The sequence below is a fragment of the Cervus canadensis genome, chromosome 5, assembly GCF_019320065.1.
Source record: "Cervus canadensis isolate Bull #8, Minnesota chromosome 5, ASM1932006v1, whole genome shotgun sequence".
NCBI classification, from domain to species: domain Eukaryota; kingdom Metazoa; phylum Chordata; class Mammalia; order Artiodactyla; family Cervidae; genus Cervus; species Cervus canadensis.
In genome coordinates this window covers 53715630-53742684 of record NC_057390.1, presented here as the reverse complement: position 1 = coordinate 53742684, position 27055 = coordinate 53715630, and the positions used below count along the sequence as shown (strand labels likewise).

The following is a 27055-nucleotide window of genomic DNA, read 5'->3' as shown; positions in this document are numbered from 1 at the left end:
CTACACAAAGAGCAGGGAAAATGAAGAACATATGAAATTTTTGGAGAACAAATAGCAGTTCACTGAATCTGGAGTCTAAAGACTTAAGATGCAAGGTGGATGAATGCTGAGTAATGAGTCGATACTGCTGGACATTTAGTACAGTTGGAACTCCTGCTGCAGTGGAAGTTATTAGAGGCTTTTCAACAAAGAGTGACATGATGTAATTTATACTTTGGAAAAAAACTCACTGCAGAATAGAGGAGGATTCAGAGGTAGCTAAGACTGAGGGCAACAATGGGTAGAGGAAGAAAGAAGAGAGTGATGTCCTTGAAGCCAAGGAAAGAGTAAAATACTCATATTATCAAATACTTCTGAAAGGTCAAGTAAGATAAGAACTGAAATGGGGCCACTGGATATTTTGAGGTGATTTGTTGTTATTCAGTCACTAAGTCCTGTGCCACTCTTTGCAACCCCACGAACTGAAGCATGCCAGATAACCCCTGTTCTCCACTATCTCCTGGAGTTTGCTCAAATTCATGTCAGTTGAGTTAGTGATGCTATCTAATGTGTGATGCCACCTATCTAGTGACGCCATCTCATCCTCTGCCACCCACTTCTCCTTTTGCTTTCTTTTTTTTTTTTTTTTTCTCCTTTTGCTTTCAATCTTTCCCAGTATCAGAGTCTTTTCTAATGACTTGGTCCCTAATATCAGATAACCAAAGTATTGAAGCTTCAGCTTCAGCATCAGTCTTTCCAATGAATATTCAGAGTTGATTTTCTTTAGGATTCACTGGTTTGATCTCCTTGCAGTACAGAGATTCTCAAGAGTCTTCACCAGCACTGCAATTTGAAAGCATCAGTTTATTAGCTCTCAGCCTTCTTAGAGTCCATGGGGTCACAATGAGTCAGACATGACTGGATGACTGAACAACAACAACAGCCTTCTTGATGGTCAAACTTTCTTATCTGTACATGACTACTGGAAAAAACCATAGCTTTGATCACATGGAAAATTGCCAGCAAAAGTGATGTCTCTGCTTTTTATTTATTTATTCATTTATTTTTATTAGTTAGAGACTAATTACTATACAATATTGTAGTGGTTTTTGCCATACATTGACATGAATCAGCCATGGATTTACATGTGCTCCCCATCCTGAACCTCCCTCCCACACCCCTCCCCATCCCATCCCTCTGGGTCTTCCCAGTGCACCAGCCCTGAGCGCTTGTCTCATGCATCCAACCTGGGCTGGCGATCTGTTTTACACTTAATAGCATACATGTTTCAATGCTATTCTCTCAGATCATCCCACCCTCGCCTTCTCCAACAGAGTCCAAAAGTCTGTTCTATACATTTGTGTCTTTTTCTATCTTGCATATATGCTTTTTAATATGCTATCTAGAGCTGTCATAGCTTTCCTTCCAAAGAGCGTCTTTTAATTTCATGGTTCAGTCACCATCTGCAGTGATTTTAGACCCCAACATCTGTCACTGCTTCCACTTTTTCCCCTTGTATTTCCATGAAGTGATGGGACTGGTTGCCATGATCTTCATTTTTTTGAGTGTTGAGTTTTAAGCCAGTGTTTTCACCTTCTTTCACCCTCATCAAGAGGTTCTTTAGTTCCTCTTCACTTTCTGCCATTAGAGTGGTGACATCTGCATCCATGAGGTTGTTGATATTTCTCCCAGCAATCTTGATTCCAGCTTGTGATTCATCCAGGCTGGCATTTCACATGATACAACTCTGCATATAAGTTAAATAAGCAGGGTGACCATATACAGCCCTGTTGTACTCCTTTCGAATTTTGAACCAGTCAGTTGTTCCATGTCCAGTTCTTTTTTTTTTTTTTCTTTTTTTTGTTGAGGCAAGAAATAGAAACTTTATTTATATGCCAACAGACCAAGAAGATGGTGAGCTACTGTCCCAAAGAACCACCTCACCTATGTCTAAAATTCAGACTTCTTCTATACTAAAAGAGGAGGGATGTAGTTGGTTACTGTAAACTTCTTGGCACCAGGACCCATTCTAATCATTGCTTCTTCACCTGCATACAGGTTTCTTGGGAGACAGATAAGGTAGTTTGGTACTCCCATATCTTTAAAAATTTTCCAGTTTGTTGTGATCCACACAGTCAAAGGCTTTAGCGTAGTCAATGAAATAGATGATTTTCTGTAACTCCCTTGCTTTCTCCTTGATCCAACGAATGTTGGCAATTTGATCTCTGCTCTGCCTCTTCCAAATGCACCTTGTACATCCGGAAGTTCTAGGGTCACATACTGCTGAAGCCTAACTTGAAAGATTTTGAGCATAACCTGCTAGTATGTGAAATGAGTGTATGTGAATGGTAGTTTGAAGATTCTTTTCATTGCCCTGCTTTGGGATTGCAATGAAAACTTACCTTTTCTAGTCCTATGGCCATTTGCTGAGTTTTCCAAATTTGCTGACATATTGAGTAGAGCACATTAACTGCATCATCTTTTAGGATTTGAAATAGCTCTAATGGAATTCTATCACCTCCACTAGCTTTTTTCATAGTAATGCTTCCTAAGGTCCACTTGACTTCACACTCCAGGATGTCTGGCTCTAAGTGAGTGACCGCACCACTATGTTTATCCAGACCTTTCTTGTATAGTTCTTCTGTATATTTGCCACCTCTTCTTAATCTCTTCTGCTTCTGTTATCCCTACCATCTGCCCTTTTATTGTGCCCTTCCTTACATGAAATGTTTTCTTGATATCTCCAATTTTCTTGAAGAGTTCTCTAGTTTTATCCATCCTATTGTTTTCCTCTATTTCTTTGCATTGTTCATTCAAGAAGGCCTTCTTTATATCTCCTTGCTATTTGCTAGAACTCTGCATTCACATGGGTATATCTTTCCCTTTCTCCATTGCCTTTCATGTCTCTTCTTTCCTCAGCTATTTGTAAAGGCTCCTCAGACAACCACTTTGCCTTCTTGCATTTCTTCTTCTTTAGGATTGTTTTGGTCACTGCTTCTTATACAGTGTTACCAAAGTCCATCCATAGTTCTTCAGGCACTCTGTCTACCAGATCTAATTCCTTGAATCTTATTTGTCACCTCCACTGTATAATCATAAGGGATTTGATTTAGGTCATACACGAATAGTATAGTGGTTTTCCCTACTTCTTCACTTTAAGCCTAAATTTTGCAATAAGAAGCTCATAATTTGAGCCAGTTAGGTCTTGTTTTTGCAGACTATATAGAGCTTCTCCATCTTCAGCTGCAAATAAAATAAGCAGTCTTATTTCAGTATTGACCATTATATATTGAAATATATAATGAGATACATGCATATAGTGACCATTGACCATTGTCCATGTGGAGAGTTGTCTTGGGTTTGTGGAAATGCGTGTTTTTACTATGACAAGCATGTTCTCTTTACAAAACTCTGTTAGCCTTTGCCCTACTCCATTTTGTACTCCAGGACCAAACTTGTGTGTTATTCTGGGTACCTCTTGACTTCCTACCTTTGCATTCCAATCCCCTATGGTGAAAAGGTCAACTTTTTTTGGTGTTAGTTCTAGAAGTTGTTGTAGCTGTTCACAGAACTGGTCAACTTCAACTTCTTTGGCATGCAGTTTGGGAATAGACTTAGATTACTGTGATGTTGAATGGTTTGCCTTGAAAACAGAAAGAGATCATTTGTCATTTTTTAGGTTGCACCCAAGTAATGCATTTTGGACACTTTTGTTGACTGTGAGGGCTATCCCATTTCCTTCTAGGGATTCTTGCCCACTGTAGTAGATTTAGTGGTCATCTTAATGAAATTCGCCCATTCTGTCCATTTTACTTGCTGATTCCTAAGATGTTGGTGTTCACTCTTGCCATCTCCTGCTTGACCACATACAATTTACCTTGATTCATGAACCTAACATTCCAGGTTCCTATGCAATAATTTTCTTTACAGCATCAGACTTTACTTTCATCACCAGACACACCCACAATTGAGTGTCATTTTCACTTTTGTCAGCCCCTTCATTCTTTCTGGAGCTATTAGTAATTGCCCTCCACTCTTCCCTATTAGCATACCTTCCAACACCCTCAGACATCTTCTGACCTGGGGCTCATCTTCCAGTGTTACATTGTTTTGTGTTTGCATTCTATTCATGGGGTTCTCGTGGCAAGAATACTGGAGTGGGTTGCCATTCCCTTCTCCAGTGGACCACATTTTGTCAGAACTCTTCACTATGATCTGTCCATTTTGGGTGGCCCTGCGTGGTATGGTTCATAGCTTCATTGAGTTATGCAAGCCACTTCACCATAACAAGGCTGTGACCCATGAAGGGGTTTGAGGTGATAGATTTATATTTATTTAGATAAGGTATATGTGACCATTATGTAATTTGAAAATATATAATGAGATATATGCATATAGTGAAATATATATATATATATATTTAGTGGAAATATACATAATTATGTATCTTAGGAATTACCATAAATCTCATCAGCCAGCATAACTATTGCTAAAATTATGATGTATATCTTTTTAGATTTTTTCTATATTTAAATACATTCTCTACCTAGATGTATCTAGATATATGTCTATATATAACAAGATGAGTACCCATTATAAAAATAGGAGACACTGCATGAATTTGGTTGTCATTCTTGTCCAAAGTCCATGATAATCTTTTCTACATCTGTCCTAATTTTAGTATATAAGCTGGGGAAGTACATGGTGTCTGTTGAATTAAGCAACTGGGAGATCATTTGTAATTTTGTATGGCTAATTTCAGTGGAATTGTGAGGGTAGGAGCCAGGTTGTGTGGGCTGGGGAATGGGTGGGCAGTGAGGAAATGGAACAAACATTACAGACTGCCCTGTCAAGAAACCAGGCTGTGAAGGGAAAGGGAAGTAGAAGATGTCAAGAAAGGAGTAGGATGGACAGGGCTTTTTTTTTCTTTTATATTTTCAGTTTTTACTTGGACAAGACTTCTCACTGACTGGACTTCTCTGGTGGCTCAGACAGTAAAGCGTCTGCCTACAATGCGGGAGACCCTGCGTTCGATCCCTGGATTGGGAAGATCCTCCAGAGAAGGGAATGGCAACCCACTCTAGTACTCTTGCCTGGAAAATCCCATGGATGGAGGAGTGTGGTAGGCTACAGTCCATGGGGTTGCAAAGAGTCGGACACGACTGACTAGAAGGAGCTGACTAAGAGGGATGTATTGAAGATAAAAAGTAGAGATTGTGATTGATGGAGTTGAGGCCTTAGGATTCAGGGAGGGAAGGAGTGTAGGAAAGAGAGACCAAATCCTATCTTCTAAGAAGGAAACTGGGAGGAAGGTGAGGGTGGGAAAATATCTTGATAAGTTTGCCAGTGGGTCACCTGATGTTGTCATTGTCACCAGAATGAAGATGGTTGTTACCCATGTGTAATGAGATATTTGAGGAAGTCTTTTCAAACTTGCATGAGACAGAAAACCGCAATATTGGAAAAGATGATCTGTACACTTACATCCTGAGAAAGATCCCAAGAGATGTGTGTTAGAAAAGTCTAGTCTTCTCTGAACAAATGGAAGCTTGGGAATGATCCCCAAATGGTTTAGCTACCTTAAATAACCTATTAAGTATTTATTATCCACATGTTTCTGTGTGTACTTTGTTAGCTTGTCCCGCCCCTGTGAAGTATAGTATTTAATCTAGGGAAATTGCATTATATGGTGTGGGAAACAAATTTGAAATAAATCTTGATTGAGTTTCATTAACTTTGGAGAAAATAATATACTTGGGCTTTAGTTCTCTCCTCTTGTAAAATTGGGATACCATCATGTTTATCTCAGGGCAATTAGAAGATAGCACAGCTAATAATATATGTGTTACCAAGCACTAGTGTCCTTGTATGTTACTTTCTCATACATATCTTGTCCCTCTCAGGGATCAAGGTCTCCCTTTCACTGCTACATAGCAGGACTTCCTGATAGAAACATAAAACTGTTAATAATGATAATAAACTTCAGCCAGTGACCAAGAGTGTTCAGTGAAGTCTTACTTGCTGTGAAATGTAAATACGATGAACTAAATGGAAAGGAGTACTACCACAAAATGTGCAGACTTAACAGAGCCCATCTGCATGTCCTAAATGCCACTGTACCTTTTAGTTTTGTCTTTACAAAAGCATAGCCCCCGAGGTACTTTTTGTTTCATAAGACAAAATTAAATGCCTCAGATGACCAGGAGGAAATCTGGATTAGTTTCTCTTTTCACATATGACTTTTTCTAACAACAAGCTTGATAAGGTGATTTATCAGCAGGAATATATGCTGAGTACCACTAATGCCGAAATAGCAATCCTCAGAACAAAAGACTTGAAAGCAAATATAATTGCTGTAATGTGTTATGACCTCTCACATGTAGTAATTCAATTGAACAAGGCAGGGATAACACAATGCAGGTGAATTATCTTCCATTTACTAAACTGCCACCAGATGAACAGCAGTGCCTGGTGGTTATACCAGGTAAATAAGCCACTTTAAAATGGGAAACTGAAAGAAGCAGCGGTGTTAGGCTTAAATCATTTCTGTATCTCTGCAACTTAATTCCTCACGAACAGCGCACCAATGGATTTAACTTTGCCTTTTAAAATAAAATATTTTGGACTCTGTGGGAGAAGGCGAGGGTGGGATGTTTCGAGAGAATAGCATCGAAACATGTATATTATCTAGGGTGAAACAGATCACCAGCCCAGGCTGGATGCATGAGACAAGTGCTCGGGCCTGGTGCACTGGGAAGACCCAGAGGAATCAGGTGGAGAGGGAGGTGGGAGGGGGGATCGGGATGGGGAATACATGTTAATCCATGTCTGATTCATGTCAATGTATGACTAAAACCACTACAATATTGTAAAGTAATTAGCCTCCAACTAATAACAATAAATGGAAAAAAAAATAAATAAAAAAAGAAAGAAAAATAAATAAAATATTAACACATTTGGGCCTGCTTTAAAAATCAAATCAAGTCCTTGAGAACTAGTTAAGTATTCTTATGGGCTTCCCTGGTAGCTCATACATTGCCTGCAATGTGCGAGACCCAGGTTTGATGCCTGGGTCAGGAAGGTCCCTTGGAGAAAGGAATGATGGCACCCACTCCAGTATTCTTGCCTGGAGAATTCCATGGACAGAGGAGCCTGACAGGCTACAGTCCATGGGGTTGCAAAGAGTCATATATGGCTGAGCAACACACACACACAAGTATTCTTATAACCACTGAACAATTTTAAATAGCTCTTACCTAAATATCTGCATTCATTTCTTTACATCATATCTTAATATTCTGATTACTTTGTCTTTTTCACTCTGTATCCCAAGGTTACTTGAATGCTTTTTCATACTCTTGCTCACTTTTTGGGGGGACATTTTTCTGGCAATAGTTCAAAAGGGTGTTGAATTTTTCTGTTTTTCAGTTGCACAAACTGTTCAATATTGCTTAACCAATGCATCCAAAATTTGAAGGTTCTCTTGGTTACTTATTGCTTGATATGAGTGCCCTGGTGAAATGGAAGGACACTGGCCCTACAGGTGTCCATTCTCATCGAAGCTCATGTTCTGAACACTGCTTGCTCGATGAATTGTTCTTGCTTTTAAAATATGATGAATTAGAGCCAGTTTCATCTCAATAATCAGCATAAAGTATGATACACATTGGGTGGTTAGTACACTTACCCTAATTAAGTGAATGGTTGGGTAAGTGGATAAAGGAAGGGGGAATTGGAGCATATGTGATTTGCCCTTTTTGCTAGAATATGGAAGGCATTCTGAGCAAGGAAAATCACTTTGGGTTCTGTTTTTCAGATAAGTGATGTCTGAACTACTGTGTTCTGAGTAGAAAATGTCCCTTTTTGCAAAAAAGTATTAGTATTGTATTTTAACTAGAATCACTTTGTGTGTGAGTGTGTGTATTTGATTATGAGATTTGAACTTGGCATCTTTACTAAATGTTCAGTACCGTCCTAATCATTGTAAAGGGAGCAAATTCCCTATCGCTGAGTGTATCTGAGAGGACAAATTTATATAAAGCAAGGAGACAGCAACACAAGACATTTTGTATTCAGATTAAATATTATGCACTAGCTATTCTGATTAGATGGAATACTGATGGAATTCAGAGAAAGGAAAAGACACTGGGCCTTGGGGAAAAAAGGCAATTTGGGTCAATGAGGAGAAGAAATATTTCCTAAGGGCTGTTTTGGGCCAACTTGTGTAGCTTGTTGGCCCATCCTTCACAAAAAACTTGCCACATGGATCTCAGCAGTCAAATACCAAGGGCTCACTGCTTTGCTGAAGGAAGCCCCGGGGTTAGTTTTTCCTGAACAAAAATGACACCTAGATTTAAAACATAATAAATAAAAACTAGTGATCCAGTTATATGGCAGAAACCAACATAATGTTTTAAAACAATCATCCTCCAATTAAAAATGAATATATTTTGTAAAAATATGTACATAAAAACCATAGGTATTTATTTAAATTAAGCATAAATATAACATAGTTTTTTTTTGTTTTTTTTTTAATGTGTGTGTGTCTGTTGCTCAGTCATGTCTGACTCTTTGTGACCCCATGGACTGTAAACTGCCAGGCTTCTCTGTCCATGGGGATTCTCCAGACAAGAGTACTGGAGTAAGTAGCCATTCCATTCTCCAGGGGTTCTTCCCAATCCAGGGAATTAACCCAGGTCTCCTGCATTCCAGGTGGATTCTCTACCATCTGAGCCGCCAGGCAAGTCCAAATATAACATAAATGGCTTGTAAATAAAATATAAATTTATGTTCCCTAAGCCATACCAAGATATCACTTGTTTTAGGTCTCTAAGAAGTACTGGCCTATATCTAAAAATATGTGCAAAAGATATTTCAAAAATTATTACTCTCTAGGAAATGCACTCCACTATTGAAAAGATAAAAAGTTGATACTTGGAAAAAAATTAGATAAGTATTTGGGCCATTTTTTATATACTTCTATTTAATCATACATTTATGAAGGATCTAATACACTATTATACAGATTTGTGCCTTAATGAGTTTATAATCTAGTTATAAATCTAAGTTTATAACCTTATTTAAAACTAATGTCAATTTCTTAGCAATGAGCCTGTTACAAAAAAAAAGTATCATTTGCTACTGACTGTAAATCCAGTAGCAATTTAGGGTTTATGACAATGTGAAGATGTCAGTGTCTGGATTTTGGAGGGTAAGAAGGAACACAGTATGGTGGGAACTTTGGGAAGTGGCATAAACCCTGCGTTATAATGTATTCCAGACCTGTTTTCAGCAGTAGGCTCCTGTTAAAGAAATAAGATCCGTAGCCCATGGTCAAAAAGTAGAGTGAGAGCTGTGTTGCAAAAACTTGGGAGTTGTTGGAAAAGAGAGTTAAGCAGTTACTTTGTTCTACAAAAGGAATGTTTCAGAAAATTAGTTTGGGCTGCATTATACATCAAAATGAAAGATAAAGGGAGCAGTTTATGGTTATTTTTCTGTAATCTGAATATGAAATGTTGAGATTCTTATGAAGATTAACATTATATAATCATTGCATATGGATTTCTAATTTACAGGAGGTTAGAAAGAGAATAAGTTAATTGCCAATTAAATAATGTGTTCCTATTAAATAATTTGATGTTACTTTTGGACTATAATTTCTCAAAATATGTTATCTGAAATAGTAACAGCTATTATTTTCAGTTTTCAGAATCTACTACCTAAATCAGAATTGAAATGCTGCTGAAGAATAATAGGTAGAACAGTGTAGTTGACCTTTGGTCAGATATATTTTGTTTAGAAAAACCGAGTCCTTGTTAGGACTTTGGAAACCTAACAGCATATGCAATGAGCACTACCTACCTGGGTATCACATATGTTCACATCCAAATGGAAAGCAAGTCATACTTTAGGAGTAGATTGAGTCTGTTTATGCTCCAAAATGAATATAAATGATGAGACTATGAATGTAGTGAAAAGCAAGGAAATGAATTTGACAGATACTAGTTTTCATTTTGAATTTCAAATTACTGACTTTCTGTTAGCATACATCAGGAGTAATGAATTTCTATTAAGTTGGCACATAGTTTTAAATTTTATGAGTATGCTATTGTAAGTGTAAAAACTCATTTCAGTGAGATATGGACATGGATATTTCTTTTTTAATCAGCAAGCTCTAGGCTATATATTATTAGTCTCAACTTGTCATCCTGACAGCTTTTAGGCTGTGGAGCTTTATTCTTATATTCCTTTTTGGTGATGTTTTGTTTATTTGGGTAGAATTAAAAAAGAGGCTCTGAAGAGAATTTAATAGTTTAATACTTATTTAATATTTGCTTAAAATATTAAGGTATAATTTATAGGCATTTATGCTTAGACATGTATTATTATTACAACCTTTTGAAATTATTAGAGTGATGCTTTTGTTCAGCAGTATTTCTTTCAGTGTTTTGTTAAAGGTGTGAGCTTACCATACATAGAGAGAGGTCTTGCAGATGTAGTACTTGAGTGCTGTGCTAAACTTTAACAGTGTCAGAAATAACTACCCCACTCTCTTCTACTGCAGACAGCAAAGAGCAGTTGAAAATTACACATCACCTCAGTTTGGGATTAAAAATGGTGATGGATCTTCTAATTGCAACAGCAGCTTGCATCTTGGGTCACCTGTCAGTTCACTGAGCAAGGACTCTGAATGCTTATTATGTCAAGGACAGTGATGGGCGACACACTGCCTCCTTATAGTCACAGGAAAAGAAATGAGCTGAAATTGAGCAAAGTTAATGGTGGAATGTCAGTAGCAGGAGTTTCCCAGCTTATTTCCTACCGTAAATATGGCTACCATTTATTACTGTTGCTGCTGCCGCCGGGAGTATTAGCAGAAGTAGCTACCATATCCTAAGAGTCTAGGCTATGCTTCCCCACTCTGCCAAATGTTCTACACACATAACTCATATAATCCTCACAGCAGTCCTGTATGGATGTTGGAGATTTCAGGTAAAGAGGTTCAAGTTAGGAGCAAGGTTGTTTCCATAGCCAGAGCACCACCAGGAAGAGTGCTGACTACCTGTCACTCTCTGTTTAGATCTGGGGCTGATGCAGGTAGGAATCAGTGTGCCTTTGATTCTCTGAGGGTTTTTCAATCAGATAAGATGCCTCCTTCTCTGCTTTTGTTTCTCAACTTCTACTCCTGTCTGAGATGCATATGCACACATACTCTTCTCAACTCTAGAAAAAGTCCCTCTTACAATAGAGGGGCTGAATGTTAGAGGTAACTCTCTTTACTAATACAACAAAAAATGAGAGTTACTATTGTATTTCAGATGGCATTTTTGGAAAATTTATTTTCATAGCCCTCAAATAACATCAAAATATTTAGGAACTGATTCTTTGGAAACATTATTCTCTATTAAGCAATTATTCCTGGACCCTCATTTCTGATTTTGGTGAACTGAGGGTCATGGCTCTCTCTCACTGTTACTTTATATTCTTCACAGGGATCTACTACTATGGCAGGGATACTAATTAGAAAAGGCATCTTCTGGGGAAATTCTGAGAACTTTGGGGGATGTTGGAGGTTGATGTACGTGTGGTTTAAAAAAACTGAAATGATTTTGGTATGCCATTTCATTTTCCCATTGAGAATCACTTCAAGGCATTGGATTCCCTAAAAAGCATAAATACCATCCAGAAAGTATTGATATAATGATCCCAGTGATACTTGTAATAACAGCAGTGTTATTATTACTAGTCCTAGGGTCTCCACAGAGATACCCCACATCTTCCTGATCACCGCTTCCCTCCTGATATGCATGGCCATGAACTGTGATCACAACAGTGGTTTTCCAAGTGCAATTCCTAGACCAGTAGAATAATCTGGGCACTGGTTACAAGTGCAAGGAAAAAAAAAAAGAAAAAAAAGCAGTTTCTCAGATTCACCCTAGGCCTAATGAATCAAAAACTCTCTGGATTGCTTTGTGTATGAATATGCCCTCCAAGTGATATGATACACATACAAATTTGACAACTATGACAGCCACCTGTCATAGTTTCCTATTGCTGTTGTAAAAAATTGACCACACATTTAGCAGCTGAAAACAGCACAGATTTCTTACTTGTACTCTCTGAAGGTCAGAAGCCCAGGTAGATATGTCTGGGTCTCTCTTTAGCATTTCACAAGGCTGAAATCATGATGTTGATAGCGCTGAATTCCTTACTGAAGGCACTGGAGAAGAATTCACTTCCAACCTCATTCAGGGTTTTGACTGAATTCAGTACCTGGTGTTTGTAAACTGAGGTCCTTCTTTCATTGTTGGAGGTCAACCAGGGTGCACTCTTAGCTTCCAGAATCTACCCACATTTCTTTTCATGTTTTTCATCTATCTACAATGGTGGGTTGAGTCCCTTTCACACTTTGAATCCCTCTGCCTCTCTCTTCTGCCCTACCTGATATCTTTGTCTGCTGCATCTCTATGACTGCCTCTTCTACCCCCAGCCAGGAGGAAGTTGTTTTAAGTGTTCAGTGATACATTGGGGACACATTGATAATCTAGGGTCATGTCCCTATTTTAAGGTCCAGTTATTAATAACCTTAAGAAGGTTATTAATTCCTTGGAGAATGAAATGGCAACCCACTCCAGTATTCTTGCCTGGAAAATTCCATGGATGGAGGAGCCTGGCAGGCTGCAGTCCATGGGGTCGCAGAGTTGGACACGACTGAGTGACTTCACTTACGTCGCTTATTAATAACCTTAATTATATCTTCAAAATCCTCTTCACCATGAAATAGAACATAATCACAAGTTTAAAACAAAGAGTATGAGGTCATGGGGACCAAAATTCTGTTTACTTGGCATAACTCATCATAAGGTCTTTCTCTTGACTTTGCCCGGGTGCTGTGTTGCTCCCTAGGTGCCCCAGCCGCACCATCAGCATCCCATTCTCGCCCCAGGGATCAAAGTGGCTAAAGGAAACTGTTCTGCTTCACCAGGAAGTGAAGCACATTTCCTGTGGGTTCCGCATGTGCATCAGGGCACCTGCCCTTTGTGTCCCCCTCATCTCATCTGTCATTCCTCTGCGTTCCTCTGCATTCACTCTCTCTCTCATTCTCCAGAAGTGGTTAGCTCCTGGATTTTCCTTTTTTTTTTTTCATTTATGTTTATTAGTTGGAGGCTAATTACTTTACAATATTGTAGTGGTTTTTGCCATACATTGACATGAATCAGACATGGATTTACATGTGTTCCCCATCCTGAGCCCCCCTCCCACCTCCCTCCCCATCTCATCCCTCTGGGTCATCCCAGTGTACCAGCCCTGAGCACTTGTCTATGTCTCTGTCTCCCCTCCATGGTTCAGAAGCACTGTGGTTATGCTGGCATAGACCTAAGCCTAGGAATTCATCTTTATAAGTGAAGCATAATGCTTCATGGGGCTTATGAGCACAGAGCCTGAAGCCAGGCAGTTTAGTTTCAAAATGTGTGACCTTGGGTAGCTCTCTTGACTGTTTCACGCCTCAGCTTACCTATCTGTAAATGGCAAATAATAACAATGTCAGATCATTAGCCAGTATTTCTGATACTCAGAGAAGAAACAGTAAGTTCAGTGGATCCAGGCTTGATTCTTGAGGAAACTTAGAAAATTCCCTCGCTTTTTCACCTCTCTCACTTTCTCACCAAAACTTTGTTTTAAAGCTTCTTGCCTTGGCCCCCACCCTAATGGATATCTTGAACTGGCTAAGATGATAATCATACAAAAACATGGCAAAGAAGTAAACCCATCAGTATTTGTATGTGCAAGGTCATGATTTTCAGAATAAATTCATAAATTATATAAGGCTGTTACTATTTTTGTTTATATTCAGTTTACAGGATGAAACTGAACCTTAGGTGAGGTAGCTGAGTCAATAGCCTACATATAGAGATAGGTGAATAAGCCCAGTATTAGTCATTAACTTCTCATGACTTTACTTGCTAACCAAAGCTAACTTGTCTTCTAAAAAGAGCCTCACAGAGTTTGTTGGCAGTAGTGCTCACTCAGTATTGGTAAAGAGAAAAATCCATGAAAGGACCCTGAAGCTGGAGTCCTGTGGAGGGAAGGCAGGTTTGGGTGGCCTCCTGAGCACCTGTCAGTTGTCCTGGACCATTGTTTTACAAAAGAACAATAGAAGGAATGGTGAGAACTCAGAAAGTTTAGGCAGAGGGCTGAAAGACATTTTTCGAGAAAAGTCTGGAAAGGGGAATTTCTTCAGTGAATTATGCATTAGAGCAACATACATGTCACTTGAAGGCATTCCTTGGCACAGGCACCTCAAAAGATTTTCTGTTTATCAGGACAATGTCTAATTAACAAAGGACTTGACCTTTGGCTGCTCATAAGGGAGCTTGTTTTACTCTTGTTAGTCTTTTTGTCATGTTTTTTGTTGTTGTTGTGAGTGATGAATGGCTGCTAACACCTTGATGCATGTTTCTTCCTTACCCCCATGGAGAAAGTCTGAAGTTATCTAAGTTATTACTATGTAGGTTGTTTTATCACCTTTTATGGATATACAGTTTGACACTTTTCAAGAATATTTTCTCAGAGATTAAATAAATTGATTAGAGCTTGTTCACCGGCTTGTAAAATTGTGGTGTATGGACAAGGACAATGCTATTGTCTTCTGTATTTTATAACTCCTTTTTGTCACTCTTTGTGTCCAGTCAATATTCTAATTTTCCTACCAAAAGCAACTATAATATGTCATTTTTTCTTTGAATTTAAATTATTGAAAAATATATATTTTCTTTATATAGAATCTCTTTTATGGGCAAAACAGTCTGCATTGTGTGGATGCCTAGTATGGTTTTGAGACATGCTGCTTTGGAATGTGAGAGGCTGGTGTATGATTGCACACTTCATTTGTTCGCTTGCTTTCTTATTTGAAGTCAATTTGCTTATTCCACACAGAGGAACACGTTTCTGTGACTAGGTTTTCCCCTTCAACAAATTAATACCACATAACCTTTCCTTGCCTTTTGCTCTTGGATTTTGCCTGTGTCAAAAGAACTGACTAAAAGATTGATCCCCAAAGGAATAAATTGAGTCCAGTGATTTGCTTGGTCACTCTTGTCCTTTCAGTTTTAGATTTATAAGTCTTCCGACCTTCAGGATCCAAGGCTCTGCTCTAATTCTGCTTCTTGGTTCACAGTTGCCTTGAAGTCTTTTTTCAACATCTCCCATTTTTGCTTGATGCATGCTAGATTAGTGTCTCTAATGTAAGTGCCCCAGCATTTTTGTTTCTTACATCAGCATTTTTTGTTGATCTCTTTAGTAATGCATCAGAAGATGCATAAAGATGTTGTGTGCCTTCCTGGCCCACCAGCTTACATGCACAAGCATGCTCCTGTAATAGCGGTGGTTCTCTGCATAGTCTACTTACCACCTTTCACTACTGTGTTAAAATGACTTCACTACTCCACTACAAGTTATCCAGCTGTCTTTCTTGTAGGGCCTTCTTGTGCATCATCATTACTGGGGTCACTTATTATTCCATCAGAACTGGGAAGAAATTTACAGGGAACTTCTTGGGGACTGGAAATCATTGTGTCCTAAGAGATGCTGGGAAAGATTGAGGGCAGGAGGAGAAGGGGATGACAGAGGATGAATGGTTGGATAGCATCACCGACTCAGTGGACATAAATTTGAGCAAACTCTGGGAGATTGTGAAGGACAGGGAACCTGGCATGCTGCAGTTCATGAGGTCACAAGAATTGAACATGACTTAATGACTAAACAACAAAAACAACGGAAGAGCTGGGTTACTTAGGTAGGACTGGCTTCGACAAGGATGAAGTTATCCTGTGTGGATAGAAAGAATCTGGCATTTTTATCCTTTCACAACACAGGAAGGTGTGCTGCCTAACAGCAGAATTCTGGGCATGTTAGAGCTGCTATGTAGCAGTTGGTAGTGTGAATGGGAAATGTGTAAAGTGTTTTTAGGTTTTTGGAGGACAGGCAGCATATCTGTGCCAACTATTGTTGTTGTGAAGGAACCCAAGTCTAAATCGGTCTATATGGTTGGATTGCTATGCTTAGTTTATTTAAAACATGGCATTTGGAGAGAGGTAAAATACCAGCACACTGCATCTTCGCCTTTTTTTTTTTTCTTGAAGCAAATTTGTTAGGTCTGTTTTAAAAGGAATAGCTGTAGCAGGGCAGTAAAGAGACATGTGCCTCTTGCGATAGACCTTTTTTGTAGTGTTAATTCTAACAGAAATAATCATCTATATTGATTTATAAGAGTGGAATGGAGTGGGGACATTGATTCAGAAGAGAACAGCTATGAACAGTTTGATTTATGATGGTATTAAAGCAAATGATTCAGATTCACCTTGCACAAGCTAAGGTTGCTTGTCCAGTGGTTAGTTGTCAAAACATATTCATCAGAGAGCAGTCAATTTCTCAGTGAGAAGCACAGCCCTAACAGAATGTCTAATTCACTCTTTTGAGTCTGGGACGAAATCATGTGCTTGATGTGTGCAAGGTTGCTACCTGCACACCCGTGGTTCTTAGGTAGAAGAGGATTGTTGTAGAATGAAATAAATAGCCTTGTCAGACACTCATTTTATGGGACAAGAATGTAAATGCAGTGAGTAATCAGAGAGTATGTAAATAGCAGCAAGCTGATTTTCAGAATCATTGCGACTCATTTTGTAAGGTATCTGTCCTATTTAAGAGAATAAAACTCAGCTCTTCCAGGAAGCATAGTATCCTCAGTGGTCAGTTATGATGTGACAAAAACAAAGAAGCCTTTTGTTATGACCTGGGGTCTTTCATCTGATTGTCATGATGAATTTATTGTACTTCTTTAAAGTCTTTGCTGATCTCCTTTGGTGACTGACTTTGATGTCCTTTCCTCAGTTCTCCGGTGGCCTTCTCTGTATTCCTTGATCACAGCAGAGGCCACACTGAGGCATAAGTATGGCCAACCTCTGCTACTTCTGCCTTGAAACCACATGTACAGGAGGGCAACGACCAAGGCTTTACCAGCAAATGTGTGTGTATATGCTAAGTCGCTTCAGTTGTGTCCAGCTCTTTGTGACCCCAGGGACTGTAGCCTGCCAGGCTCTTCTGTCTGTGGGTTTCTCCAGCCAAGGATACTGGAGTGGGTTGCATGCCCTCCTCCAGGGAATCTTCCCAATTCAGGGATCAAACCCCCATCTCCCGAGTCTCCTGCATTGGCAGGTGGGTTCTTGGGAATCCCCTTCCCAGTATATAGCAGGTGGATATGTGTACTAAACACTGAGTGAGTGACATATTTCAGTGTCAGTTGGGCCCCAAAAGTTTGTCTAATGTATACAGGTGCCCTTAAGAAATACCCATTTTCAATCTGATCCTGACATTACCACTTCACATTTTCTGATTTCCCTAGCTTCACTTTTCTGATTTCCCTAGCTCTAACTTGATGAGGTTGAAGCAGACAGGTAATCTTCAAGTCTGTTGTAAGTTTTGGTGACATTCATTTTGAACCCCCAAGCTCACATTATTTCTGTGATCATTTCTAACAGATAATGTGTGTTTCTGTAGGGAGCATGACTTCGGCCACTTCACCCATCATTTTGAAATGGGACCCCAAAAGTTTGGAAATCCGGACCCTAACAGTGGAGAGGCTTTTGGAACCGCTCGTTACACAGGTAAGAGATGTTCTGAAATACTGTTACCTGTGTATATTTCTATTGTGATTATATCATGACTTTCTGAAGCATGTGTTAAGTCCTTAAGCATGAATAAATCATGCCACATTGATAATTACTTAATGTGTATTCCTGCCCGAACTGTGGACAGTTTTTTTTTTTTTTTCCTTCTCAATAAGATTTGGAATGCTTTTTACAAAAGTTTTCATGTGACTTTTGAAATAAAGTTGATGAGATAATTAAAGAAGGGACTTTGGTGAAGTCTTTGGAACCTCAATTGCAATAATGGATTCAAAGTCTAAATAAATCATGCCTAGCTTGCTTTCAGATGTTAATGCAGTTAGGAAGAACTCTATTGACTATTTAAGAACGAAGTATATTTATTGAATTACTTTGTCTTTAGTTTAAAAGGGAAAATTCATCATGTTGAAATGATGAAATGTTCCATTTTTATGTTGTCACATTTCCACATGAGGGCCATTAACAGAAAAACATCCTCTGGATTTTTAAATTTTAAAAATTAATTTTTAGTGTGTCTTGTGAAGCATATTATTTACTATATTAACTAACAATTTCAGAAAGTTAAAATTCAAGATTTTATGGGTATATTTGTAGAGAAATGTCATGTCAAATTAAGTAGAGACCATTTATATTGGGTAGAGATCACTTATATTGGTTTTCTGTAGCTTCTATAGCAAATTACTGTAAACTTGGTGGCGTGAAGCATCACAAGTTTATTATCTTACGGTTTGAGAAGTCAGAGGTCCTAATGTTAGGATATTGGTAAAGAAGCATTCCTTCTGGAGGCTTGAGTAGAAAATCTGTTTCTTTGCCTTTTCCATGTCCTAGAGGCCATTTCCTTCTTTGGCCCCTTCCTCCATATTCAAAGCCAGCAGTGTGGCATCTTCAAATCTCTCTGTGACTCTGACCTCTGCTTATGTCCTCATATCTGATCCTGTCTCCCTCTTATTAGGACCCTTATGATTACATTGGGCCCACACAGATACTCTAGAATAATGTCCTTATCTGAATATCTTTGAGCAAATCACATCTGAAAAGTCTCTCTTTCCATTTTTAGGTAGCATATTCAGACTTTCAAAGGATTAGAACATGGACAAAATCTCATCTAAAATTCATCAGCTAAAAATTTCCAAATCTCATCATCTAAATCTTCTAAAGTAGGTATGAGTAAGATTCTAGATAGGGACTTCCCAGGTGGTGAAGTAGTAAAGAATCTACCTGTTAGTACAGGAAACACAGTAGACATGGTTTCAGTCCCTGAGTGAGAAAGATTCCCTGAAGTAGGAAATGGCAACTCACTCCTGTATTCTTACCTGTAGAATTCCATGGACAGAGGAGCCTGATGGGTTACAGTCCATGGGGTTGCAAAGAATTAGACATAATTGAGCATTCTCATGCTTATCATCAAGGTTCTAGTTATATTTCTTCCTCAAGCAAAATTTCTCTCCATCTATTGTTACCAGTGAAATTAGAAAATAAATCATATGCCTTCAAAATGCATTGTGGGACAAGCATAAGATAACAGGTGCAGACATTTTCATTTAAAAAGAGAGAATGTGGAAGAAAAAAAATGGTTACCAGTCTCAAGAAGTTTAGAATTCCAACTGGGCAAACTCAATTAGATTTCACAGCTTGGTGATAATCCTCTGTGGCTCAAGGCTCTGCCCTCTGGGCCTGGTTCTTTACTCTAAGAATCATTATTCTTTTTTCATGAAAGATAGCATGTATTTTCAGCTGAATATTTCCTGCCTGTGTAACTTGAAAGTACACAGCTTTTTTGAAATTCCTCTCTCTCTTTTTTTCATTTCATATTGTCAGTATTTCAACTGATTTCTCATTCTTGAGAAACCTGTGGTTCTCTCTTGTATGTATCTGGGATTTTCTCTGTTAGAAAACAGGATACTTTGGAGATGAGGTTATCCATGAAAGATCTACTATTTGTCCTCTGCTGAAATCACTGAGGGAATCCATAATGCCATGTCCAATCTTTACAAGAGCTCCTTGTGTGAATGAACATACCAAGGTTTTAATCCTTCCAAAGCACTAACGAAGGTTATCTAAACACAAAGTTGACTTTTTCTCAAGAGCCACATTTTTCTGAAACTGAGACTTCTAATTTTAACACCTCTTGCAATCCTCCTAGGCTGAGGAGTTTCTGAATTATTCAGTCTTGGTTCCTTTCAACTTAATATTCTTAACAAAAAATTTTTTTGCTGGCTGCATCTTGTGGCATGTGGCAGAATCTTACATTCACTAACCCAAGATTGAACCCGTCCCCCGTGAAATAGGGGCATGGAGTCTTAACCACTGGACCAGCAGGGAAGTACCAATAATTCTTGACTCAATATGTTTCTTTCCTCTCACATTTTGCTATAAGCAGGAAGAGGAAACTAGGCCACTCCTTCCAATACTTTGTTTGGAAATCTTCTCAGCTAAATATTCAAGGTCATCACTTATAACTGGTTTCTACATAATTATAGGAAGCAATTCAGCTAAGCTTTCTTCTACTCTATAACAAATATTGTTTTTCCTCCATTTTCCAATAGCATGTTTTTCATTTCCTTCTGAGCCCTCCTTTAATTGTCCATTTATAATGATTTCAATAATTTCTAAAATGATAGAAGCTTACTCTACCATGTTGTTCACTTCCTTCTGAGTCCTCACCAGCAGAGCTTTTAACATCCATATTTTACTCTCTGTTCAAGGTAATCTAGGCTTTTTCTATCATGCTTCTCAAAATGTTCCCAGCCTCTGCCTACCGTCAATTTCAAAGCCACTTCCACATTTTCAGGTAGGTGTTAGAGCAACACCCTACTTCCCAGAACCAAGGTCTGTTTGCCTATATGCTTCCAGTTGCCACTATGACAAATTAGCACAATCTTAGTATTTCAGACAACACCCATCTATTATCATACAATTCTAGGGGTTAAAGGTCCTCAACTCAAGATGTTGGTAGGGATGTGTTCCTGAAGGAGGAAGTTCATTCTTATTTTTAGCATCAGGAGTGCACCTATGTCCTTGGTTGTGGTGTTTTCCTCCATCATTAAAGCCAACAGTTTAGCACCTTTAAATCTCTCCCTCTGACTTCAGTTTCTACCATCATATCTTGACATCTGACTTTAACCCTCCTTTCTCGCACATTCCAGGCAGATTTTTTACCATCTGAGCCCCCAGGGAAGCTCCCTCTTATAAGAACCCCTGTGATTATATTGGGGTCACCCAGATATTCTAAAATAATCTCTGGATCTTGAGATCTGCAGAGTCCCTTTTGCCATTTGAGGTAATACATTCACAGGTTCTAGGGATTAGGAAGTAGACATGTTTGTTTGTAATTGTTGAAACATTTCATTAGATTTATGCCCTTTTTTAATTTGGTCATGATTCTTATTAGTGCTATACAAATTTATTCAAGAAACACCTAATACTGATAGACTCTTAGATTTGAGAGTATGTTGGCTGCTGAAATTGTGGTTTGTGGACTAAGACTGATCCATGAATTATTTGTTATTGGATAGCAATAAGCACAGATACTTAAAGTGCTTTGAAAAGTTTATGGTAGTTTTATAGAGTAATTTTATGAATGTTAAAGCTAATCATAAAATTTGGACTTTTTAACCTTTAAATTTCTGGGGTTATTCATTGTCTTGTAATTTTAAAAATCTTTGGTTTCTGCACTTTTAGAATAACATATATTTGACCTTTCATCATACATAGCTTGAAAAAGCCTGGTTTAGGAGGTACTTTGTGGTTGGCCTACTCTGAAATGTAGTTCTCTCAGCTGGGTTACAAACACAGATTATTTCTAGTCTTGGAATTTTCACTTCAGATTACATGCCAGTATATTTACCCCTTATCATGCAGATGAAATGAAGCAATAATTAGAACAGTGCCTCGTGTTGATTAAATGTAGTCTCCATTTTTCTTTTCTTGATGGTTGTATTTCAGGTTCATACTGGTCATAAACCAATACTGTATAAGTCAGTGAGAAGGATACGAGTGAATCTAGCATGGGCAAGCACAATATTACACATAAACTGTCTCTTATTTCTTAAAATTTTCATATCTTTAGATATTTGCTCTTGTAGTTAACTTATCTAAAGACCAACACATCTAAGATTACATTTAAAAATTACAGCCTTTTCCATGTATTTTTCAATCCAGTCATTTCAAATTCTTCTGTCAATAAAGGTAATACATTAAAAATATTTGTTGAAAATAAAGACAGTTAATAGTCTAATTCATATTTTTTCAGTTAATAGAGGAAAATACTTACAAAGTCTTGCTGAATTTCACACTGTGACTTAGTACTGTAACTATTCTTAACACTTTTCCAATGTCTCCTAATATCTAAATGGTTTACCTTTCTTACTAGTGTTCCTACACTGATTTTAAAAAAATAAAAAAAAATTCTCTCAAAAACGTGACTTTTAAGATAAGCTTTTGTAAATGTTGTTTTGTGGTAATATGCTTGTGTTATCAAGACTCACCATTCCCATCCCTGGAATGAATTCTTAAGGGTAAGATTAATGTGACTATTGATCCTTGGAAGACATATGAATAATTTAGGAGAGAGAAGGTAATATTAGATATAAACTCCATGTCCAACATTTAAAGCAAAAGGTGGAAATGCGAGAGAAAACTAACCTAAACAAAGCCCCATATGAATTAAATACATATTACAGTTTTATGAATGGAATAAAATTCATTGAAATATCCAGTGACTCTAGATGCCTGTAGCCATTCTGCAGTTTATATAAAGCTGGATAGAGTTGAAATAAACACCAGAAGTTTAGGAGTTCTCAATGAAATTCATTCACTGTCGTAAGAAAAATGTCAGGAATTTACCATCAATGACTATTTAAAGTAGTAAACAAAACTTCAGCTCATTTCTATCATAATGCATGTTTAACTTACAATGTTGAAGTGGCACGATTATCTTTGGAACAATTTTATATTATGGAATTCATGCAATTTCATGTGAGAAAAGATTCATCTTATGCATTTTAGACCTTGAAAAAGATGCCTGAACTTTTGTAAATTCAAGAGAGTAAAAATCTTTAATAGGCCATGTTCTGTGATACTAAACTTTATTAGGAAATGGAAAAACTGTATTTGGCAAATTTATTAGGAAATTAGGACACACTCTTAGATAACTCTTAAAAGCAAAGGGAAATTACAAACTATATATGACTTAATGAAAAAGATAATCTCTTCTTAAAAAAATATACATACCCACTAAAAGCTGTGCTTAGTACAAAATTTTAGCTTTAAATGCCTTTTTTACTAAAGAAAAACCAAAAATAAACTAAGTATTCAGCAAGTTAGAATAAGAACATCAAAAGAAACTAAGAAATCAGAATTTAATAACCATAAAAACTGGAATCACTAAAATAGTGAGTTCAAAGGGCTGACTTAATTCAAAATTTGATTCTTTTTTGTTAAAGATGCTATTTATTATAGATGCTATTTATTTATTTATTTTTGGTTGTGCCGGGGCTTTGCTGTCGTGCAATGGCTTTCTCTAGTTGTGAAGAATGAGGGCTACTCTCTGATTGTGCTACATGGGGCCTCTCCTAGAGGTGGCTGCTCTTGTTTGCAGAGCATGGGCTCGAGTCATTCAGGCTTCAGTAGTTGTAGCACATGGGCTCATAGCTGCAGCTTGTGAGTGCTGGCTCAAGGAGTTCTGGTGCAGTGGCTTACTTGTCCTGCAGTGTGTAGGATCGTCCTGTAGCAGAAATCCAGTACATGTCCCTCGCATTGCCAGGCAACTCCCAACCACTGGACCACCAGGGGGGCCCTGATTCTTTCTTGAAATGGCCAATATAAATCCCTCAGGCACATATTATGGAAAATATATAAAGAATGCATAAGATTATGAATGGGAAAGCAGAAAGAACTCTAGGAACAAGAGAGATTAAAAGAAGCATAGTTGAATATTACATGCATCTCTACACCTAGGAAACATGAAAACATAGAGGAAGAGAATAACTTCCTAGAAAGATTGAAATAACCAAAATTTATCCAAGAGGAAGTGGAAAACTGGATTAAGCCATATAAATATTGGAAAGCTTTTAAAGATCTGTTATTAAAAAGCAGCAGAACAGATGGATGTCTAGCTGAATACTATCTCATATTTAAAGAACTGATAATTGCAATGTTACTTAAAGTTCTGCTTCAACCGTAGAAAAAATTTAACAGCTCCTCAGTAGTTCTTGAAGAAACATAGCTTTTATATTAAAAATTCAAGACACTCTAAAATAACTTTAAAAAAGAACAGTGATAATTCAATCTTATTTCTGAATTTAAATGCAAAAAAAATTCTACATAAAATGTAGAAAGTATCATTCAGCAGTGTATCAAAAGTTTAGCATATTCATAACAAAATAAGACTTTTTAAAGAATATAATGATAGTCTGTTATCAGGAAACAAAAGTATTTTAGTTCCTCAATAGATTATACCCTGGGATACTAAACAGACATTTGACAGAATTTTGTAGTCTTTTCTAATAAAAACTTTAAATAAGAACAAGATCAAGCTTTTAAGATAAAGGAATGTGTCATGTAAACATAGGAACAGGACAGATAAAATCTTTCTTTTATAATATTATTGTGTACCATTGAAATTAATGTGAGAATAAGGTAAGATAGCCAGATATAGTATAAATATACAAAAATAGTTTTGTCTATGCAAAACAGTTAGAAATGAAAATGTAAATATTCTCTTTGTAATTAAAAAGTATATACAGAAGGCCATTATTCTTGTGATGCAAAATCTATCTTAATTTTGCAGCTTTGTAAGTTGCAATTTTATAATTATTTTCACACCATTATGCAAAACAGTTAGAAATGAAAATGTAAATATTCTCTTTGTAATTAAAAAGTATATACAGAAGGCCATTATTCTTGTGATGCAAAATCTATCTTAATTTTGCAGCTTTGTAAGTTGCAATTTTATAATTATTTTCACACCATTGAAGTATTGATTATGTTTATATAAGCCTCGAAGTTAGGAAGGCTTGATTGTGAATCAAAAGCTTGAATATGTTACTTAATCTGTCCTCATATGTAAGTCATGGATACGTCATGATATTATTAAAGTGGTACCTGAGACAGTCCATTAAAATGATTTGTTAAGTGTCTGACAGTGTTCTCATAGAAATATTGTTGTTCAGGCACTAAGACATCTCCAACTCTGCAATGCTATGAACTGCAGCACATCAGGCTTCCCTGTCCTTCATAGTAATATAGGTTTGCTCTTAATGCAATGTTCTTTATTACTTGGTAGTACTGGCTTGATAGTAATGACTTTATTACTTGATAGATGTGACTTACTTGATAGTAATTAATTATTACTAGGAATTGGATGCCATGTATAAAATAGGGATTCATTGGATTTTTTTTTTTAGGAAAAAAACATTTTAATGTAGATTTAGAAGAATTATTTATGTTTTACATTTAATCAAAGATAACAAAGGGAGAAACATCTGAAATTACTGGAATTCAGCCTTAAACATTTTAGTAAACTAATGAAGCTAAGGCCATCACAATAGGATAGGATGAAATTTGTTAGAATTTTGTTCCTTGTATCTCTATAGAAAGATGAATATGCAACTTAAGAAATAACCCTAAGCATCTGATAAAAGAATACCATTGATGTTTAATGAGCTGTTCTAAATTGGCCTGATGGGGAAAGAACCTCCTGAGAAGAGGAGCTCTCTTTAATCTTTTTCTGTTTTATTTTCACTAATGTCCATGGGGCCCTATTAGATTGGGCTCTAATGCCTTCTATAGTTAGGTCTTTTTAAACTTTAAAAAGTTAATACTTATCTCAAAAGCTAAATAATTAGAACATCATATCCTTAAAATATTATTTCAAAATTTACAAATTCAATTTTATGCTTTAAAAAATAACTTATTTTATCCCCCCTTTTGTATTAAGTCCTTATACAGGAATTACCTCTGTGTGACTCACAACAATAGTTAAATTCTTCTGTTTGTTTAAAATCAGGGAAACAGATTTAGATTTAAAATTAGAGAATTTAAAGTTGGAAAGTGATTAGAGAAATAAACTTATACTCAGAAATGAAGTAAGTTCTGAGAATTCAGTCAGTATGTGTCTTTTTATGTTATATCATATTCTGTCTTATACTGTTTACAAAATATTTTGTATATTAATTTACCTAAAGAAAAAAAGTATGAAATGAAGTCTCATTATATCCTTTCTCCATCTGTCCAGAAAATATCACTATTGAAACTACCTTAATTCATGTTTTATTCATGAGATTCAAAGATTAATACATTTGGATGGTTCTGTGGTGATACTATAATGTTGAAATAAGTTGATTATACATCTTTGTCAGAGGATTAGAACTGTGTGAAAGTGAAGAATGTACTAAAAGCAAACGACGGGAATTCTATTAAGCTTACTTATTTATTTGATTAAATTTAGGTATAATGTGGTTAACCTGTTTCCAAATATTTTCCTGTTTTTGTTTTTAAAATACCAATTCCCATTTTAATTTTTAAATGCTATTTTTCTGACTATGAAGAATGTTTATATGTCTTTATTAGAAGGTTTTGTGGCTGAATTAGTTAACTTAAAAATCGTAACTTTATTTAAAACCTCCATATCTTTCCTTGTTAAAGAAAAAATAGCATATATTAAAAAAAGGATTTGAATACAAAACTCAGCAGTCGCCACAGGATTGGAAAAGGTCAGTTTTCATTCCAATCCCTAAGAAAGGCAATCCCAAAGAATGCTCAAACTACCGCACAATTGCACTCATCTCACACCCTAGTGAAGTAATGCTCAAAATTCTCCAAGCCAGGCTTTAGCAATACAGGAACCGAGAACTTCCAGATGTTCAAGCTGGTTTTAGAAAAGGCAGAGGAACCAGAGATCAAATTGCTAATATCCGCTGGATCATCGAAAAAGCAACAGAGTTCCAGAAAAACATCTATTTCTGCTTTATTGACTATGCCAAAGCCTTCGACTATGTGGATCACAATAAACTGTGGAAATTTTGAAAGGAGATGGAGAATACCAGACCACCTGACCTGCTCTTGAGATCCTGTTGCAGGATCAGGAAGCAGCGTTGAACTGGACATGAAACAGACGGTTCCAAATAGGCAAAGTACATCAAGGCTGTATAATTGTCACCCTGTTTATTTAACTTATATGCAGAGTTATATCATGAGACACACTGGGCTGGACAAGCTGGAATCAAGATTTCTTGGAGAAATATCAACAACCTCAGATATGCAGATGACATCACCCTTATGGCAGAGAGTGAAGAGGGAACTAAAAAGCCTCTTGATGAAAGTGAAAGAGGAGAGTGAAAAAGTTGGCTTAAAGCTCAACATTCAGAAAACTAAGATCATGGCATCTGGTC

At 37.1% G+C, this 27055-nt stretch overlaps 1 protein-coding gene and 1 non-coding gene across 6 annotated transcripts in view; one reads left to right on the top strand and one right to left on the bottom strand.

Moving 5' to 3' along the window:
* Positions 1 to 27055, top strand: part of CTNNA2 (catenin alpha 2) — a 1320456-nt gene that overhangs the window by 152900 nt on the left and 1140501 nt on the right. For 4 of the 5 annotated variants that reach the window (XM_043468829.1, XM_043468828.1, XM_043468827.1 and 1 more), the window contains exon 2: positions 17536 to 17642. In XM_043468829.1, the coding sequence (XP_043324764.1) occupies positions 17541 to 17642 (102 nt within the window). In that variant the 5' untranslated portion in view covers positions 17536 to 17540. Of the gene's footprint in view, positions 1 to 17530; positions 17643 to 27055 lie in introns of those variants that run through there. The other variant, XM_043468831.1, reaches the window with a different exon arrangement.
* Positions 4577 to 4680, bottom strand: LOC122442757. Its single transcript, XR_006269747.1, has one exon. It is a non-coding gene; the product is annotated as a U6 spliceosomal RNA (small nuclear RNA).